The sequence below is a fragment of the Protomyctophum bolini genome (assembly GCF_963924005.1).
Source record: "Protomyctophum bolini genome assembly, chromosome: 17".
Lineage (NCBI taxonomy): Eukaryota > Metazoa > Chordata > Actinopteri > Myctophiformes > Myctophidae > Protomyctophum > Protomyctophum bolini.
The window spans coordinates 28641452-28660807 of record NC_137878.1 but is presented as its reverse complement, the minus strand read 5'-3'; the positions used below and the strand labels follow the sequence as shown (position 1 = coordinate 28660807).

Genomic DNA, 19356 nt, shown 5'->3' with positions numbered 1-19356 from the left:
AAAACTGAGGACACAAATTGTGATTGGCCAGAATGAGATGATGTATGATGACATTATGATAAGAGAGGGCCCCTCACTTCACACGAGTGCGATTATTTTCCCCCATTGAAAACAAAACGCCTGCAATGTGCATTTTCCGAAGCTAATTCATTGGAGGCTCTCACCCTATAGAATAGAATACTTTATTGGCAGTATTCTTTTACTTTTATCATTTAAAAGAAACGCCAAATTGACTTAGACACAAAAAAGCCTTCGCTTGTTTCCATTGTGGTCCACTTTGTAACATAAAAACTATACACATACATACTGTACAGACAACAACCATGGAACATATAATAAATAATCCTTATATATAAGGCTGGGAGCTATATACATAGGACAAGAGGTACCCTGAGAGAATAGTTCTGAGCATGGGAGATGGGCTATCCAGGGTCAGAAGCTAACTATGACCAGTGAGTGTGTAGATGGAGCCATGATTTCAGGTCTTTCCTAAATATTGCAATAGAATTTAGGGATTTCAGGGCTGGAGGGAGTGCATTCCACAGAGTAGTGGCTGCGTAGAAAAAAGCATTTTTTCCCATGAGTGTCCTGAAACTGGGGGGAACTAGATCATAACGACTTCCTCTGGTTGAGTACCTGTGAGCATCCCTCACTCTGGGCAGGTAGCCCATCAGGTACTCTGGAACAGAGGCACCTAGGCTGAGATACTCTCTCCTCCACCCTTAGCCATCCCAGACTACTAAAGTGGGCAGAGGTAAGATGAGACCCTAGTACTACTACTGAATGATAACATCAGGATTCATGATGACACAGAATAAGAATGCCCTCACTTGAAATTCTTAAAAATACATTTTATAGACACATCATAAACTGCTGAGTCTCTTTCATGCAAGGCTTTGTTCTGAAACAGAATGATGATGTAACGTCCTTCTCTTTTCACACTACCTTTAATTATTTCATGCCTTATCCAGCACTGCCATTCCACGCCAACGGCTTTGAAGTGGTCTGGGTTGCAGCAGCAGGACAAAGATGAAATATGAAAAGGGAATTGATGAAAGAGGATGTTCCACATTTATTCAAATGACTATGCAGATATAGAAGTAACCCTCTCACAACACTTGTTTTACAAGTAATTTGCTAGACAAATTTTAATACACACACACACTGTGACACACACGCAAACACACTGTGACACGCACGCACACACACACACACACACACACACACACACACACACACACACACACACACACACACACACACACACACACACACACACACACACACACACACACACACACACACTATGTAAATGTGATTGTCATCACCAGTGGACATACACCTGCTTCTTCTATCCATTCCCCCCCCCCACATATAGAAGCCATGCTTTTTCACTCAAATAGTGATATTTTGAACAGAGGATATAGATAATCTCTGCCTGATGGAACTATTTCTCTTTTCCTTGTGGGGGATGTGTGTGGGGGTCCTTCAGGTGGCCCAGGATCTTATATAGCAAGTATACAAATTAATTACTCCGGGCTGTTTGCGGTGCATCCGTCCGGAATCAAGTGCAGGAGAAGAACAAGCATTCATTCAGTGCTGTTACATAAAAGCCTTGTCTGAATGCAGCGAACCATCACGCTCTATCCAGACCAGTGACCAAGTTCAGTTTAATGTAAAGGCATTATATGTACAGTACTTTACGGTGTGTGTGTGTGTGTGTGCGTGCGAGTGTGTGTGCACTGTATATACACACACAAGTACAGTAAGTACTTAGCTACTTTCCACCACTGCATGCCGCACGCATGCATGCACGCACGCACGCACGCACGCACGCACGCACGCACGCACGCACCCACCACTGTGATAGTGATATATGTTTGGTGTAGGTTCAGATCTGCAGCTGTCTTCAGAGCACGCACACATTAAGTGCAATTTAATGTGTGTGTGTGTGTGTGTGTGTGTGTGTGTGTGTGTGTGTGTGTGTGTGTGTGTGTGTGTGTGTGTGCACGCGCGCACACACACACACCCACCTATCCCTCTTGTTCAGAGCAAAACACTCCAGCTTATGTCACAGGGTCTGAACAGGCCATGGGCAGGATGATCGAGCTAGGGATCAGAGTGTGCTCTGAAGACAGCTGCAGATCTGAACCTACACCAAACTGTATATCACTATCACAGTGGTTCCCAAACCTTTTGGCTCAAGACGAAAAAAATAAGAAATTAGACGTTTGCCCAGGACCCAAATTAGTGAAAAGAACAGATCTACAAGCTCACAACACGCATCGTAGGCTTGACCGAGAACTACTGTACTGCCGAAAGTGTCCGTCTAACTGGAAGTACAGGACCATACAGTAGGCTGGACAACAAGCAGACCTGAAATTCCTGTTGGATGTTTTCAGCACTGCCAGATGTTGTTTACAACTAAGTTAAGCCTGACTGGCGATTGAGAAATGATGCGAAGCTTGCGTAGCTAGTTCAGGCAGACAACTCGTGAGCGAGCCAGGTGACTAGTCTCATGCACTCTTTACCTAAACCTAAACCTATCTGCCTTCTCTCTTGCTGTGCGGACGTGGCGCGTTTCTGCTGCTGCTATACTGCTGTCTCCCTGCCTCGCTTGCTGCTAACCTGCTGCTCATGAAGTTTTTGCAAATCCCACTGCCTCCCCAGCATCCACCTGTGTAGGCTCTGTTTCTGTATGTACACCATACAAATAAATGACATACCCATTACCCACAAGTTCACGACACACACGCGTGCTCGCGCATACACGCCACTCACTCATCAAAACACCCTCATGTCATATCCAACACTTCTCACTTCTACACTCTAATCTTCTGTGAGTTAAACTCACACTCAGGAGTTCACTGTGTGTGGGAGGTGTTGTGTAACCTTGCCTTCACACAGTCACTGTGATAGACATTTCTACTCATGCTGCTCGCTGGTGTGGATCAGTGGACATAGTGGGCACACGCGCACACACACGCACACGCACACACACACACACACACACACACACACACACACACACACACACACACACACACACACACACACACACACACACACACACACACACACACACACACACACCAAACGAGTGAACACAATAAATTAAATAAAAACAATTAATTGTTTTTTTGGGGTGGTTGAAATGCTATAAAAGCCATACAAACTGTTAAGCATAGTCATTATTTGACTCAGTTTATGCACCTCTAATGGTTCTAGTTATAGGTTCTAGTTTGCTACTAGCACCATTAACCCTGGCATTCTTAGTTTGGGCAAAAGTTAGGCCCGATTCGAATGCTTAATTTATACTCCTGTGTTGTCATCTCACCATCATGTATGACAAAATATGAAGTCCTACCTACAGTATGATGGTATCCACTATCCTTCGTGAGTTTACTCAAGGCAGGGGTTCAGAGATTTGTGGCTAAACCTCAAGTCAAACCACAAAGGAAACTAATGAACCAGCAGAATAAAAACTGTGGCAAAAAATTGGATCACACAGTTCTTAAGAAGGCCAAGAATGAACAGGCAGTGATAAGCTCTTATGTTTAGAGTGCATCTCTTTAAATACATTCTAGTATGTGACCTGTGGGCCACCGGCCGGCGGCCACCCAGCATAAGGCCTAATGTTACCTTATTCAGCTTTGAACTCCTTGAAATGCTAGAAGATATTTAATTGACTTATTTAACTTCAGATTAAACTAATACACTGTCCAATGAAGTATAAACTCCTCTCATATTATGGTAGTCTAGACAGGTTCGTTCAGAACATTTGCTATAGTAGTCTAGACTCTAGACAGATTCATCAGTCAAAAGTTTGTTCTGCTTAAGTTGACTGTACACATACGGATACAATCTTGGTTTAGTCTGAGACCTCAGTGCAGTCTCTCCAGTCAACCCTGTTCCTAGATCCTAACTGATAGATGACAACACTGCTCCTGCTCCTGATCATATATGACCAGCTTATAAGGCTAAAGATAGCAACAGGTGAGTGCATGGGGTCAGGTTGTCTGTTGACAGAGTCTACACTGGTCATTTAATCTGACCTCCTGGGAACTGATTAGTTCTCATCTAATTATTATTTGCCGCAGTTCGCTTGGTCTTCAACCAGCCAACATTCGCCCTAGCCCCGACGACCTTACAATAAGGTATAAAGCGTATACAAAGGCTCAAGGCTAAATTGTAATTGTAAATTATAATGAACCACTGTATGACTGACTTTTCTCCAGCATTATATCACAACTGAACTCATATCGCCAGCCTTCACTTCAACTAGTTGGCTCACACTCGACTTACATGCAAATCTGCAGAGTCAGAGGGATTTGACATCATAGTCACTACTGTTCTCTACATTGTTAAACTGTTTGTTTAACAATGTACCCATATGTTAAGGTCATAGGCGGATCTAGAAATTATATTTTTTTCCAGACGTGGCGCATACTGTCTGTAGTCTGTACATGTGTACGCATATAACAATTATGACATAGGCCTGCGATATTCAGATTCAGATTCAAAGTAAGACTTTTATTGATTTCTCAAGGTTCCTGATCTGAATGAATGAATATGAATTTTAACAACTTTGTTTGAGCTGTTGTTTTGGGTGCAACACTTTCAATATCAATAGAGGCAGACTGTTGAATGCGTCAAGGCATATACAGTACATGCAAGTAGCCTTGGTCAGAACTTGAAGTAGAGATGTACCGATCACGTTTTTTTGCTCCCGATCCGATTCCAATCATTTGATTTTGAGTATCTGCCGAATGCCGATACCGATTTCTCCCGATCCGATATTTATATTTTTACAGAAAACTTATGCCATATCACAATATCCAGTCTAATATCATGATATGGATATGACGTGATGGCCCCGATTTCTGATCACGTGATCGGATCGGGACAACCCTAGTCATAAGCTTTTGATAATGAATGTATAACAACAAAGTCAGTTTATCGTAAAAACAACTGCACGTACAAGCAGCAATGCTTTTACTGCACACACACAGACCCATATCACACACCATTTCCTGACTGTTCATCTATACATTAGCACACAGTATACACTATACACAAATAAATAAAGGCTTTGCCCCTGGCAACATTTCAACCGTTGTCATTGGCAGGCCATGTTATCATTCTCATTTGCAAAATGCAGAGTGAGCTGAACTTAGGACACCACGCAAGGAATACTGAGTCAGTCTGAGTGAGACAACAGCAAGAAACCATTAATTATTTCATTGTTTTCAACGCCTGTCAATATACGCTAGTCTAGCATCTAGCCAACACAGTACACAGTCATACCTCCACTGCATGTGGGAACACATTCGTTTTCTGCAGAATATTTCTTAAGAGATAAGTGCATGGCAAATCCATTAGTTAGGGAAGTGCATATTGATGAAATATTTCTTATCCAGCATCGAAGGACAAGCAACATAATTTATCACATTGCGTGACTCACCAAATATTGACTTGACTTATCAGTCTTGTTGTCTTGTCTATGGTTTATTTTCACACTGATTAACCTATCTTATATGAATGACTAAGACTAACCCTACAGACCACATTTCTCCATCAGATAATACTCAGTGTAACACTGGCCTAGAGCCCAAGGCTGTCAGCTAACAAAGCAATCAGACCTGTCAGTATGGCTAACCAGATCATATAACCAGCCTCTTCAGAGCACAGTTATTATAGCGCTGTAATGTTCTGTTCAGTTCATTTTAGTTCAATTTTTATGATTTAGAAATATTCCATTTTAGTTTGTGAAGATAATTTGTGTTGACAAATTTGACCAAATTGACAAAGTAAGAGTAAAGACATACAGTATGTGTGTGTGTGTGTGTGTGTGTGTGTGTGTGTGTGTGTGTGTGTGTGTGTGTGTGTGTTATACTATAATAACCTTACTTCAGATATGGAAAATAAATAAGTTATGGGGGCCGACAACCAGCAGGCAGTTAAAGCTAGTTCTTTTAAAAAGGTACTGCCTGTTCCCTGTATTCCACAGGTGACTTCTGTATCATAGGAACCGGCTTTCCCCGGGTGGGACACCCGTACTCACGGGAGCTTGTAACAAGACACCTGCTTTTGTTTTGTCTGTGGCTCCCAGGTATAGATGAAAGAACAGAAGGGGGGGGGGGGGGAGAGAGGGGGGAGCAGGTGCGTCACAGCGCTTTGGTTTCAGTTATATGGTGTCATTGTTTCAGCTCTGCATGTGAGAGGGGAGAGAAGAACCTGAGAGGCAGAGGAAAAAGGGAGCAGGAGGAATTGCGATGAAGAAAGTCGTTTGATGGTGATTGAATAGACTTTATTTCGGCCAGTGCTGCAGTGTGAGAGAGCGAGACACAGAGAGAGAGAGAGCGAAAGAGAGAGAGGAGTGCTATTAAGGAAAAGGTGGATTTACAGCAGCAGAAGTCAGAGGCATCTGTCTTGTGCTCTAAGCCATCAGGAAATTCAGAATCTGACACACATACCTACATTCATCAGAAACGCCGTCTCAGATCATAACACTTTGCATGTAATCACGGGAATACACAGGCTGCACAGCACAAGAGGACATGAAGACCGGCAAGAAATCTTTCATAGGTAGGTGGGGGCTCCTTTCATTATCTCTGTGATGTGTACAATAGCAAGCTGACGTTGACAACCATGGATCTCAGTGGTAAAGCAGTAAAAGGATAACATGCAATTTAGGCCTGCTTCAGTTTTCTGATGCAAGCTCATCATTTAGATTTAATTTACTTTCTTTATCTCCTATCTCACTGTGCCCCTTATTGGATGTAACATACGCATTCCCATTGTGTGACTTTGAATCCTAAATATGTCCGTCTGTTGACTTATTTACATGCATGTCTTCCAATCTGTGAACCTGTGCATTTGCCAGGTTCTGTGTGTGTACAGTATGTCTCTCTCTCTCACTGTTTTATTGATTGTATTATTACATTCCCTCCACCATTTTATATGACCCCTATCTACTCTGTAAGATCCTCAGTTATTTTACAGACCTGAAAGGGTACATTTGGTTCCTAACTATCAATTTAGCTCGGGACTCCCTGGTACCCCCTCAATGTCCAGCTCATCAGCCTTGTGGTTATAGAGTGTCCGCCCAGTACCACCCTGAGATTTGGAGGTTGGGGTTCGATTCCCCCGCTGGGTCATAACAAAGACTGTAAAAATGGGACCCGATGCCTACCTGCTTCGCACTGAGCATTAAGGGTTGGAATGGGGGTAAGTCTCTGTGACATACTAGCGTCATGTCCAGGGGGTGTACTTGTACATTAAGCTGCCTCACGCTACATAAACAGTAGATAGGCTCCTGCCCTATGGGCCTAATGTCAGCAAGGTTTGCATACTTGCATTAGGTCATGAACCCCCATATTATATGACCCCAAGTAATGGTCAATTTGGTTCCTAATTGTCACTCATTTAGCTGGGGACTCCCTGGTACGCCCTGGAGGTCCCTGGATAGTACTATGTTGAGAACAAGTGGTATAATGTATTGTTCAATGTCCATGCCTGGGCCTGGATAGCCCACTCTCCTATTTATTTCATTTCTCAACTGAGCTGAAAGTCCTGACAACCAGGGCCAAGGAGATAGGAGTCGGATCATTCTCAAATACATCCATGCACAGCAAAACATCAAACCTAGCATGAGAATGCACGAGTAGGGTACACACTTGTGCCATGCCCATAGGTCCCTATAATACAATATTATAAAGATGTTGTAAGGCATGTCAAGACTTCTAATTTATATACAGTATAATTGTATGCTGTCAGTTGATTGCAAAATGGTAAGAATAGTAAAGAAAATAAGTTCGCCGCTCGTTGATCCAGTGGGACTCGATCATCTGAGGGCGGCCTAGAGAGACGCTTGTTCACGACCAGTCAGTTTAGAATTGTGAATGAATGAGAGGGCTTGTTCTGTCTGCAACCACTTTGCTGCGCACCACTCACTGAGCCGTGGGTGTTTCTGTAATGGCAGGGAACCTGCTGAGGCATGGATGTCCTTTTACAGTCTTATCTGCTGCAGTGCTGGGGCTGCACCTAGAAGAACACACTCTCCAGATGTTATAATTTAGCTATTCACAATCACACCTGTGTGAAGTGAGGGGGGCTCTATCATCGTACATCATCATGTATAGTAAAATATACACTATGCTGATTTGCTCAGACACTATGACGTAAAATTCTCATTTCATTGTCAATGGGAATTTAATGTCTAGGACGAAAATAATATACACTAAGCCAATTTGCTCAGACACTGACCTAAAGTTCTCCGTTCATTGTCAATGGGAATTTGATGTTTGTGTAGGACGGAAATAGCCCATTTGCTCAGACACATGACACAAATTCTCCATTCATTGTCAATGGGTTCCTTAATGTTTGTGTAGGGCGGAAATGGCAGAATTGTGGTAATAATGATTGCCATTTGTGTGGCATTTTTAGATTAATTTTACTCATGGCTTTCCTGAATATAATGCCACTGATTTGACATCAGTGTGTGAGTCATCACTCATCACATATTAAGTTGCTTATATCTGACAGTGCCGATTTATGAACAGCAGCAAATGTCCTGTGTTGATGTGAAAGGCAGTCATCTTCTGATAGGGAAAGAGTCCGGTACTACTTCTACTGTGACTGTTTGGGACAAAATGTACAACCACTTACTGGGGCCAGGGACTGTAAAGCAGAGCAATAGGACCACAACCTCCAGTCCTGTGTGTTTATGGTTCTGTGGCGAGGATGTGAACAAGGCTGGCTTAGAAAAAGGCAGACATCAGTAACGTCAGAGCTAAAAAAGAAAGCATGGATGATGGACAGATTAATTTATTGGGTCAAACAAGTGAAAGACTCTTGGGACTTTCCTGCAGATCTATTACCTAACACCGCAACTGCCATGACTGTGTTGGATGGAAATTAAGTCTAACCCATGCAGTCAATATAGTTCAGATTTGAAATGTAAAAAACCCCCGACTACTATGAAAGATGAGGTGCTGGAGTCACAAAAGTATAGCAATGAAAAAATAAAGAAAGCCTCCTCACACTCAAATCTGTGCACAATCAATTTATTGCTGCAAGCTTTCGGTCTACTGACCTTCTTCAGGCTATAGTTCAGATTTTAGAAATGGTGGTCACCCAGGACCTGCTTGCCTATGTGACTCATCCGTTGACCCTGGATCTAGGCACAGCCTCGCCTTTTATGCAAATATCAACTTCCATCTCCCAGTCTCCACACACCAGCTCTACTTGTAGCCAAGGCAACACACTGTAGTAACCGTGATAATAGATGGCATCATGGCTCCCTGTCAAATTTAGAGGCTTGTATTGGCTTTGCTGACACAGTTCCTGGTAACACACATGGGCAGTCTACAAACGGAAGGAGCGCCTCTACCACCTGCCCACTTGGCACCACTCGCACAATTTCACAGTGACAGAAAGTGGGGAATCTATTGAGGAGGTGTTAAATAAAAACTTGCCAAGTCCATGCCATTGTCTTTAAGATAGGAAGGGCATCTGTCACTGTGTTAGTTTCAGTTAGTTTACAAAGTGCGTTTGCTCATTTCAGTTTAGTTTTCATTTAAAATTTCAGAATATATGCAGAAATTAATCTAGAAGCTGGTACTGACTTGACAATAACACGACTATGATTATTAGTGAAAAGAAAAGCATTGCAGAGACGGTATAATTTCTAATTTAGGGCGGCTGTGGCTCAGGAGGTAGAGCAGGTCGGTTCGAATCCCGGCTCCTCCTGTCTACATGTCGAAGCGTCCTTGGGCAAGACACTGAACCCTACATTGCCTCCAATGAGTTGGTCGGTGTGAGCTTGCCACCATTGGTGTGTGAATGTGGGAAGTGAGGACGCTGGCGTCGACTGTTCGCCGCTTCACCTCCCAATGTATGAATGAATGAACCATTGTAAGCGCTTTGAGTAGGCACGTAGTGCATAGAAAAGCGCTATAAAAATGCAATTCATTATTAAATCAGACAGGAGGATGCTGGTCAATTTGTATGACTCATGTAAAAAACACACAGAGGAGTGGACTACCCACAACTCTGACATCCCATTACTCCCGACTACACGGCTTCGTGTGCGGTTAGGGCCAGGGTTAGTAATGTGGCGAGTCGGACCAATGTACACGCCGTCACTGCACCAAACACATGCACGTATGCCAAACCCATTGCACACTGCAATAATGCAATTGCAAAGCTTCTGTCATTCATTAGCCTACTGCTGTTATTGATGATACTGACTGAGAAGGAAATCCTCTAAATATATAAGATTACTAATTAATAATATTATATCATTGCAAAAACAGTTAGTATTATTAATGTGATAGCATAATAATATTAATATTTTACGGAAGTACCACTGAAGCATATAGCTGTAACTGACTTTCTGTTTCACACTCAAACATACAAGGCATACAAATAAATTGCAACCAATAGGTGGAAGTGAAACATAAATTATATACTGTTCCGTGGAACGTCCCTAATCATGTCCAGGGTATGCGATACATGACTCATGACACACATGAGACATAAAGGCTTTTCATGCAACTGGGGTTGGAGAATAAGCCATGCCATGTGGAGTCTGTGTCGTTGAACTGGAAGAGGTATGTAAATAATTCTGGACCATGGATTCTTGATCAGTGAGCTCACTCTGTTCTTTGGTCATGCAGCCAACAATAGAATACTTCAGCTCCTCTTTGCCAAAACAAGAACTACCGGTCAAAATAAGTCTTGAGTTGCTTCCTTTAAAACATGCATGACTGTCACTTGTCACATGAGAGGCAAACCAGGATGTCCCATCAGGTCGCTTTTCAGGTGTTGCTGGTTAAGCCAATTTCAAACAGAGGAAAAGTGACACTTCAGACAGACATACTGTATACTTTAAGGATGAAGCCACCTGCAGTACAAGTATTTACAGTAGGAAAGGTTGATTCCTTGAGTGTTCGTCTCTGTCTTATATAACACTGAACACAGAAAAAAGAGTTTACAAATGAAGGAACCATTTAGTTACATTTGTACAACAGAGTTACATTAACACTGAGGTTTTTTTTCTTTCTGTGCATGCTGTATAGGCCGTGCTATTATGGCACAGTTATATAACTTATCGGTGTCAGAAGGGCCACATCTGCACAACTGGTCAGATAATTATGTGGGCTTAAATGAACATGATGTCATATTGATTTAATTGCATTTATATAATTTCACTTTACCATGGTACTTCTATGATCTTGACTTCTTGTGGCCATCTCTTAGGCCATGTGAGCAGATAGAACTCCTTGTGAGTTACCACATGCAGTGCAGAGGACAAAGAGGGATTTTGTTTATTATTTAATTGCATGGGAACATGCACAAACTTCAGTGCTTGTGTGCATGTTTTATTTGAACTATAATCAGTCATTCTTTTAACATGACATGCTCAAAAAGTGGGACACCGTGACAACACCATTAAGCATAAAACATATATTTGCCCTCATCTTCGTGAAACGGACCTATAGGTTAGGCAAAGATTAAAGATGCAGTCTATTTGCACTGCTCACTGGTCATCTGGGGTATAGCCATATATTGTCCCTTTTCATAATTCATAATGTGACTATGCCTACAGTAGTGATTCTGGGAAGATTATCACAGTAAGGTTGTACATCAACATTTCCATGGAGAGAAAGGAAGTTAGGAGGAGGGGGCGTCTATGCGGTGAGCGCTCTTCGTCAGCTCCGCCCGCCTCCCATAGAGTTATATGCCGCCGCCTGCAGTCAAACCACAGAGCTGCGGAATCCCGTGACATCACTTCTCTGGCAGTTGCCTTGGTTACACGAGTGATGTCAGTAATGTTTCGCCTCCGATACCACGTGTTCCGTATAATAACCGAGTGCCTGTCGCGCACTGGCCAACATTTAGAACTGTAGTCAGTCTGCCCCACAAGAGCGAAGTGGGCCAATTAGACATATAGACTAGGCTATAGTAGCACCTTTAATTTTCTAGGAGAACGTTTTTTTGTTTTGTTTTTTCAGCTACAGAACTTTGTTTTCCTTTTTGGTGGATTATATTTTTCGCTCATCATGGCAGTTACTGAGGCTGGAAAAGAACTGACTTACTGCAAAATGAGAGGAATTGTAGGCGTTCTCGCCGGTGAGCCTATATTATACCTGCCTACGTTAGTCTTAAAATGATATCTTCGACTTGAGAAATCTATTGCTAGTTGCTGATGGTGGAGTTTGTTTTCGTAGACTTATAGGCTATTCTGTGACTGTGTGGTCCATTATAACTGTAGGGTTAAAAATGTATGTTAAAATAATATTAATATTGTCTGTGCAACTTGAGTGCTCTAAACTCTAAATTACTTTATATTAACCAAATGTTAATTTGTATTCTAGTAGAACGTTGAATATCCCTGTTCGCCCATCGCGGCTATAGGCCTATATAGTGGCCAAATCGTGTATCGTTCGTGGTGGTTGCATAACACAAGCCTTGAAGCCTGCAGCATAACATAACGCATCCCGAAAATATAGGCTAGCCTACAAATTAGTAATAGGCTACTAATTACAATAGCATAGCCTACAGCGGCAGTTAATATAATGTAAAACTAGGCTACAAAATAGCAGATTAAAAACACAACATGAAATCGTATTGTAGCATTATTTCATAGTGACATTTTTCAGTCCAATGCGAAGAAGCGGCGAAGCCTGGCTATTATAATGTATTGCTTTGAATGGGAGTATATGAGACGCAGTGTGTGACGTTTTGGCCGTTAATGCTCTCCATTGATGTGTCTCCATTCGCAGCTTTCATCAAGGAGAGAAAAATGGGACTGAACGACTTCATTCAGAAGCTGGTATCAACGCCAAACATCTGTCAACAGTGAGTCTACAGATGAGCTCTTAAAATGCATTGTTATTCTTCATCACGTTCAGAAAAAAAAGAAAGAAAAAAATAATGAATTGAATGTTAACTGAATGGATTTTTTGTAATATTATAATATATATTATTAGCACACTGGCAAACCAATCAACCATTAGGTTTTGGCTGCACAGCACATTCCATGACAAGTAGACTAATCTCAAGGCAGGTGTAAGAATAGTTCGTGAAGCGCGCTGACCTTTTGCAGCGCCTAATCATCTCAGTAAATCCCTTAGCCTATGTTCCCGGGGCGAGGATAAACCGGTAATTCAATTATTACATGATATGGGTTGACCCATCATTCTGAACATCCCCGCATGCAGGACGATGTCCGGTACAGCGGAAAATTCCAGCACAGCCACTATATATCTAGAATGTATACGCTTAGAAAATACTGCAGTAGTTGTAGACAAGTCCTATTCTTCTGTCCTTGTTTAGGGTCAGCAGCTTTAGCTGTCTCACTCAGACAGGTTAGGTAACCATCACGTCTGTGACTTGACCTGTCCTGGATCTGTCCATATGTATAGGCCTACAGCTTAAGTCTGTAGGCCATTGAAAGTCATGTTGTCATTACACAACAAGAGCAAACCTTGTGTCCACTATCTAGCAATTAGAAAATACCACAGTAGGCTACTTGTGTGTAGACAAGTCCTATTCTATACTGTTCTTGTTTAGGGACAGCAACTTTATAGCAGTCTCAGGCAGGTTAAGGTCTTATTATACCATCAAGTCTGCCCTGTCCTGAACCGGACCGTCTGTCACTGGTCCATAGGCCCACAGCATAAGTCTGTGTAGGCCATTGAACATCATGTTGCCATTATACACAAGGGCAAAACTTGTGATTTCACTGTGACCAGACCTATTGCAAACCAAATAAACACATCCATGTCGGATCATTTAATGTTATCTTCCATATAGTGCTAAAAGACATCTTTAATAATCCACTTAATAAAACATAATAAAATAGCAATAACCTAACCTTCGGATTGATCTCCTTTTTCCCCAGTGCTGACGTCACAAACTTTCTGAAAATTGACGAGAATCTAAATCTAGATTTGGAGGATTATGAAGGTCCTAGCCACCATGTGAGCATAATGTGCACAGTAACTGAACTCGATACGATAATTGCTATACATTTTGTTTTAGAGCACTGTATTTTTTTTAATATTTCTTCCTTTCATGTTGTTCAGATGTTGCATCTGGAATCAAGAACGTCACTGGCTGAGGAGACTCAGTAAGTGGTGAAATAGTTTTTTATAGTGTGTGTGTGTGTGTGGGGTGTGGTAGGTTTGGTGTGTGTGTGTGTGTGTGTGTGTGTGTGTGTGTGCGCATGTGTGTGAGAACATCGTTCAAATACAACTCTGTCTCTCTATACCAGTGTAATCCTAATGTTTGTTATTTTCCTGTCCATCTTCAGGATCAAACCCTGTGATTTTGACTACCTCAAAATCATTGGCAAAGGCAGCTTTGGAAAGGTGAGCATCTGTCTGATTGTGTAACTCTTCATCTGCTCACCAGCTGTTCATGAAATCTCTATCACAGTTTATGTGGTGCACAAGCTGACATTGTCTGCGTGGTTACAGGTTCTGTTGGCTAGACACAAGGAATCAGGCCAGTACTATGCTATCAAAGTCCTCCAGAAGAAAATCATCATGAAAAAGAAAGAGGTCAGTCGTATATTACATTAGCCTGCTGCCATAGGCTGCCACAAACCCATTTTCTTCACACCCTGAACCAATGTTTTGGAGACAAAAAAATTGTTTAAAGAGACACTGTTAATTTAATTGCAAATTATATTTTCTCATCTTTTTACCCCCCTTGACTTCTCCTTTCAGCAAAAGCATATCATGGCAGAGCGAAGCGTGCTAATGAAGAATATCAAACATCCGTTCCTGGTGGGGCTACACTACTCCTTCCAGACAACAGAGAAGCTCTACTTTGTTCTTGACTATGTCAATGGCGGAGAAGTAAGCCAAATCTCTTCAGTGTGACACACAGAATTGTGTCTGGTCAGAATAACGTTTCATATAGATTTTAAAACACACTTTTCACTCTCCTTAGCTCTTCTACCATCTTCAGAGGGAGAGGGTCTTCCTTGAGTGTAGAGCAAGATTCTATGCTGCTGAAATTGCCTGTGCACTTGGCTACCTCCACGCCCTGCATATTGTTTACAGGTATGGTACTAACTATGTATGAACCAGTCTACAGTACCCCCTAGTGGGCATTTACACACAGAGCAGAAACGAGTGCAGGATGATTTTGGACCAAGAAATGGTGACAATTTGTTCAGATAAGTTGCAGTGATCATTATTCCTTGTACTTTACAGGGATCTCAAGCCTGAGAACATCCTGCTGGACTCACAGGGTCACATCGTTCTGACAGACTTTGGTCTCTGTAAAGAGGGCGTGGAAGCCAACGACACCACATCAACCTTCTGTGGAACCCCTGAGGTACAGAACATACTGTATACTTGTACAGTACACCCTTGAAATGTACAACAGGAACTACAAGTAATGATTAATGATAAGATTTGGTGTAGAATGGACCATGGTTGACCATGTTTTCCCTTCTTTCTGTTCACAGTACCTGGCTCCTGAGGTTCTCCAGAAGCAGGCATATGACCGCACTGTTGACTGGTGGTGCCTGGGATGTGTGCTCTATGAGATGCTCTATGGACTGGTGAGTGAAAATCACTTATTACAATGCCCTATGAATTTGTTTTGCCGGATCGTCTCTCTATCGATTTCATTTTCATTTCTTTGTTTTTTCATAAATGAATGGTAAATGGTGCCCCCTCGAGAGACCCGGAAAATAAATCCCCGTTCATTTTCCTCATAGACTTTTCAGAAAGTCTTTATTTAAAGACATTTACGCCGCGGACAAAGCAAACTCTTGTTGTGACAAATCATGAAAATGATGTTTTGGGCCAAACAAAGAATAAAAACGGCACGTTACAACACTTTTTGTTGTTGTTTTTCTTCTTTGTAATTATTTGTTTAGTCCAAAATATTGTGTTTGTTGTCATGATTTGTCACGACTCCAGTTGGCTTCGTACGACGCTAAAAAGGTTTTAAATAAATACTTTTTGAAATGTCTATGGGAAAAATGCATTGGGATTGGCAATATAATTCTAAACTTAATTTTGTTTCTCCCCAAACAGCCCCCATTCTACAGTCGTAATACAGCTGAGATGTACAATAACATCCTGAACAAGGCTCCAGCGCTCAAGCCCAATGTGTCCAACGCAGGCAGGGAAATCTTGGAGGGGCTTTTGCAGAAAGACCGTACCAAGAGGCTGGGAGCAAAAGAGGATTTTGTAAGTCTACTCTGCTGCACCTTGCTACCACTTCCTTTACTTGTGACGATGCAGATCTAGGAAGTTTTACTCTACTCTACTCTACTGCACACATTGTTAGTGCAGTTAATATCAAATGGTCTAAAAATGTGATCTTATAAAAAAGGTTATCCTGATACCTTTTTAAGTTAAAGCAAGCCGTTTTTTCCTGGTCTTATATATCGTTCTTTTGTCGTCCGACAGCTGGAGCTCAAGTTCCACTGCTTCTTCTCTCCCATTAACTGGGACGACCTGATGGCGAGGAAGATCACACCTCCATTTGCCCCCGCAGTGGTAAGTTTACATATCGAAATGAAATGCCTACATGAAAGCACTTAATGATGGATTGTTTTCACTGCATGCATGTCTCTAATGTGTTATCATCATTGTCTTCACAGTACGGCCCTACCGACCTCAAACACTTCGACCCCGAGTTTACCCTCCTCCCCGTGACCTCATCTCTGTGCAACACAGACTCCCTGTGTATTACAAACAGCGTCAAGGAGGCTGCTGGAGCTTTCCCAGGCTTTTCATATGGACCTCCTGCTGAGCTCTACTTCGAGTGAACTTTTTCAGTTGGACCGGGCCTCTGACACGTTCTCTATTTCTGACTGTAACAGCAGAGGATTTCCCTCAACACAGGACTAAACAGACCTGGGGATCTACATGCATTTCTAATATCGGCCAGCAGATGGACAGAATACAAAATACGCACAAGTAAATGGAAAAGGCTTGAGCTCAGGACAAACACTGCCTTGGTTTGGTTATGCAGTATGGGGAGCACGATGGAGGGGAAAACGTAGGGGTGATCATACATGGCCTGTTACCAGGATCTCAATGACTTGACAGACACAAGTATTTGTGTGGAGTTCTTGAAAGATTGTGAGCATTATGTGTGGAGATTGCACAAGACTGTCATCTCTCAACATCAACGGCTTACTTTTCCACTTCCAACCCCATGACTGATAAAGGGTGTGCCAAGTTTGGAAATGCACTTTTGTACTCAAGGGACATTGCTCTGTGATGGCTATGGACCTCAGACATTATGATGATGATGTGACATTAAGAGATGAAGTGACTGTGAAATTAAGTACATTAAGTGCCTGAGGTACTAAAGGCAGTGTGGACTGTAGCTTGGCAAGAACCAGCTTTATCAAAGTAAAATATGAGACTTTTCAGAACATGGGATGCATATGAAAGATAATTATTTGTGTCAAGATTCACTTTGGATTTATTGTTATTTCCATGTAAACTTTCCATGTCCAATTGCACTTGAGGGAATAAGGGTTCAAATATACTGTTATTCCAACTGTTATTCTTGGTTTAGAATTTAGAACAAATTTAAAAGTTCAGTGTTCTATATTAGTGATGATAATTATCGAATGGACCAAACAATTCTCAACCAAACCAAACAATTTTACTGACCAGTTTTCCCTCATACACCGAAAAAGCTGTACAAACTATTTAATTTCAACTAAATGGTTTTCCTTTCTCTAGTAACAGCCATTCAGTTCACTTTGACCTTGTATCTAATCTTATATCTTACAAATTCTTAACTCCAATTCAAATTGTACACCTGTTCAGAAGTATGGCCTGTGCAAGGGTATGTCTTATTTTTGTATGTTTAAAATATGTGCTCATATTTCATACCAGATAGTCAACATATCTGCCGTTTGCAGACTTGCTGAAATATGTTCATAAATCCAGAGAACGCGATATACAGTCTAACCAGCAATAATAGGTCTGCAGTAATGATAGCACATTCATCAATACAATTTTTTGTTTTCGAGTGAAAGTGATTGCCGTTTTATGGCAAACATGAGAGAATCTGCTATAATAGTTTTATATTATACACGTATGTACATATATAGAAATTATGTTCATGTGTTTAAGTGTACATTTCAAAGATGGAAAGTGATATTAATGAAATTATCTTTATTTTCTTATGTTGTATCTTTGCGTTATTTATGTCATGAATGTTGACATTCTGCGAAACATGTGACACGGTCCCTTTTGGAGAAGCCTCGATTCGGTATTGGGATCCAAACATTAACCAAATAGCGCAAACACACATTTTGCCGTAAAAAACATTAAAGTTATGAACAAAAACATGGTTGTGCTTTGTCCTATCTTGGGTAGGGGTATCTAAAAAAAACTAAAACCTTTATCGGGTTTTGCTAACCCTACGCCAATAGTGGTTCTCAAAGTGGGGTCCTTTCCTGGGATGATAAAATAAGGAAAAGTTTAACCATTTAAATGTTATATTTAGGCTATTTTCAAATAGCCGATCTACTAGACCACAATGCGTGGTAATGAAATATCTTGAAATATAAAATTTACTTTTATAATACTTCCAAAATTTATTTCAAATCAGCCTATAGAAAATTAACTCAAGCTGGCAAGAGATTGAGACTGCCAGTTGTCACCACTAGAGGGAAGCGTTGGCCTAAAAGTCAGTGTATTTGGTCCTATCAATATCAGACAAATGTCCAATCTGGCAATAAATTCCTTACCAAAAAACACATCTCACAAAGATTGAAATTCAGTTTCCCTAGGGGAAAGCAGCTAAAAGTTGGTGCTAACCTATCTGCAGGCAACATTTTGTAGCATGCAAGGGGTAAAACTAGTTTTTTCAGGATTCTGAAGCCATTGCAAACACTTGTTTTGTACAAACACTAAAAATGGCCATAACCATCACCACAAATGTGATGACCTGGAAAAGTGGCTACCGGTATATATATAGGAATTTACCGTCTAGGCCTCAAATGGGTGGGTACTGGGTACACATGCGCCCACACAAATTATATCGGGTGTCTTTGCAATTGACAGGTGTCACGTCTCGTGAAGTCACAGGGGTCCCGTTGACCACCAACTTAGCAGTAGACGGCTACATAATCCGAGTTCCCAGAAGTTCTCGCCGGCTGTGGCATACAAACGGGAAGGGCGAGAAACAGCTGCTACAACTCACTTCATCCCAACCAACACATTGCCAAATTTAAACTATAATTCAAACGACCATACAACAGTATTAAGCAGTAATACTCACTCAGGCAGCCTACAAGCACAATATTACTGTGTTTAACCCATTCTGGGCGGGAACGCATTTTGGTGTTTT

At 41.6% G+C, this 19356-nt stretch overlaps 1 protein-coding gene across 2 annotated transcripts; it reads left to right on the top strand.

Annotated features, from left to right (window-relative positions):
* Positions 1-6236: 6236 nt before the first annotated feature.
* On the top strand, positions 6237-18184 carry LOC308331523 (serine/threonine-protein kinase Sgk1). Of its 2 annotated transcripts, none has more exons than XM_080786985.1 (13): positions 6237-6588; positions 12792-12867; positions 13913-13991; positions 14097-14140; positions 14324-14381; positions 14490-14573; positions 14742-14873; positions 14968-15080; positions 15234-15357; positions 15491-15586; positions 16068-16223; positions 16446-16535; positions 16640-18184. In XM_080786985.1, the coding sequence occupies exons 1-13, from the start codon at positions 6561-6563 to the stop codon at positions 16805-16807; spliced, it is 1248 nt and encodes a 415-aa protein (XP_080643111.1). In that variant the 5' UTR covers positions 6237-6560; the 3' UTR covers positions 16808-18184. The 2 variants fall into 2 exon arrangements, with proteins under 2 accessions (XP_080643111.1, XP_080643110.1); XM_080786984.1 differs by lacking the exon at positions 6237-6588 and adding an exon at positions 11920-12138.
* The last annotated feature ends 1172 nt before the right edge of the window (positions 18185-19356 follow it).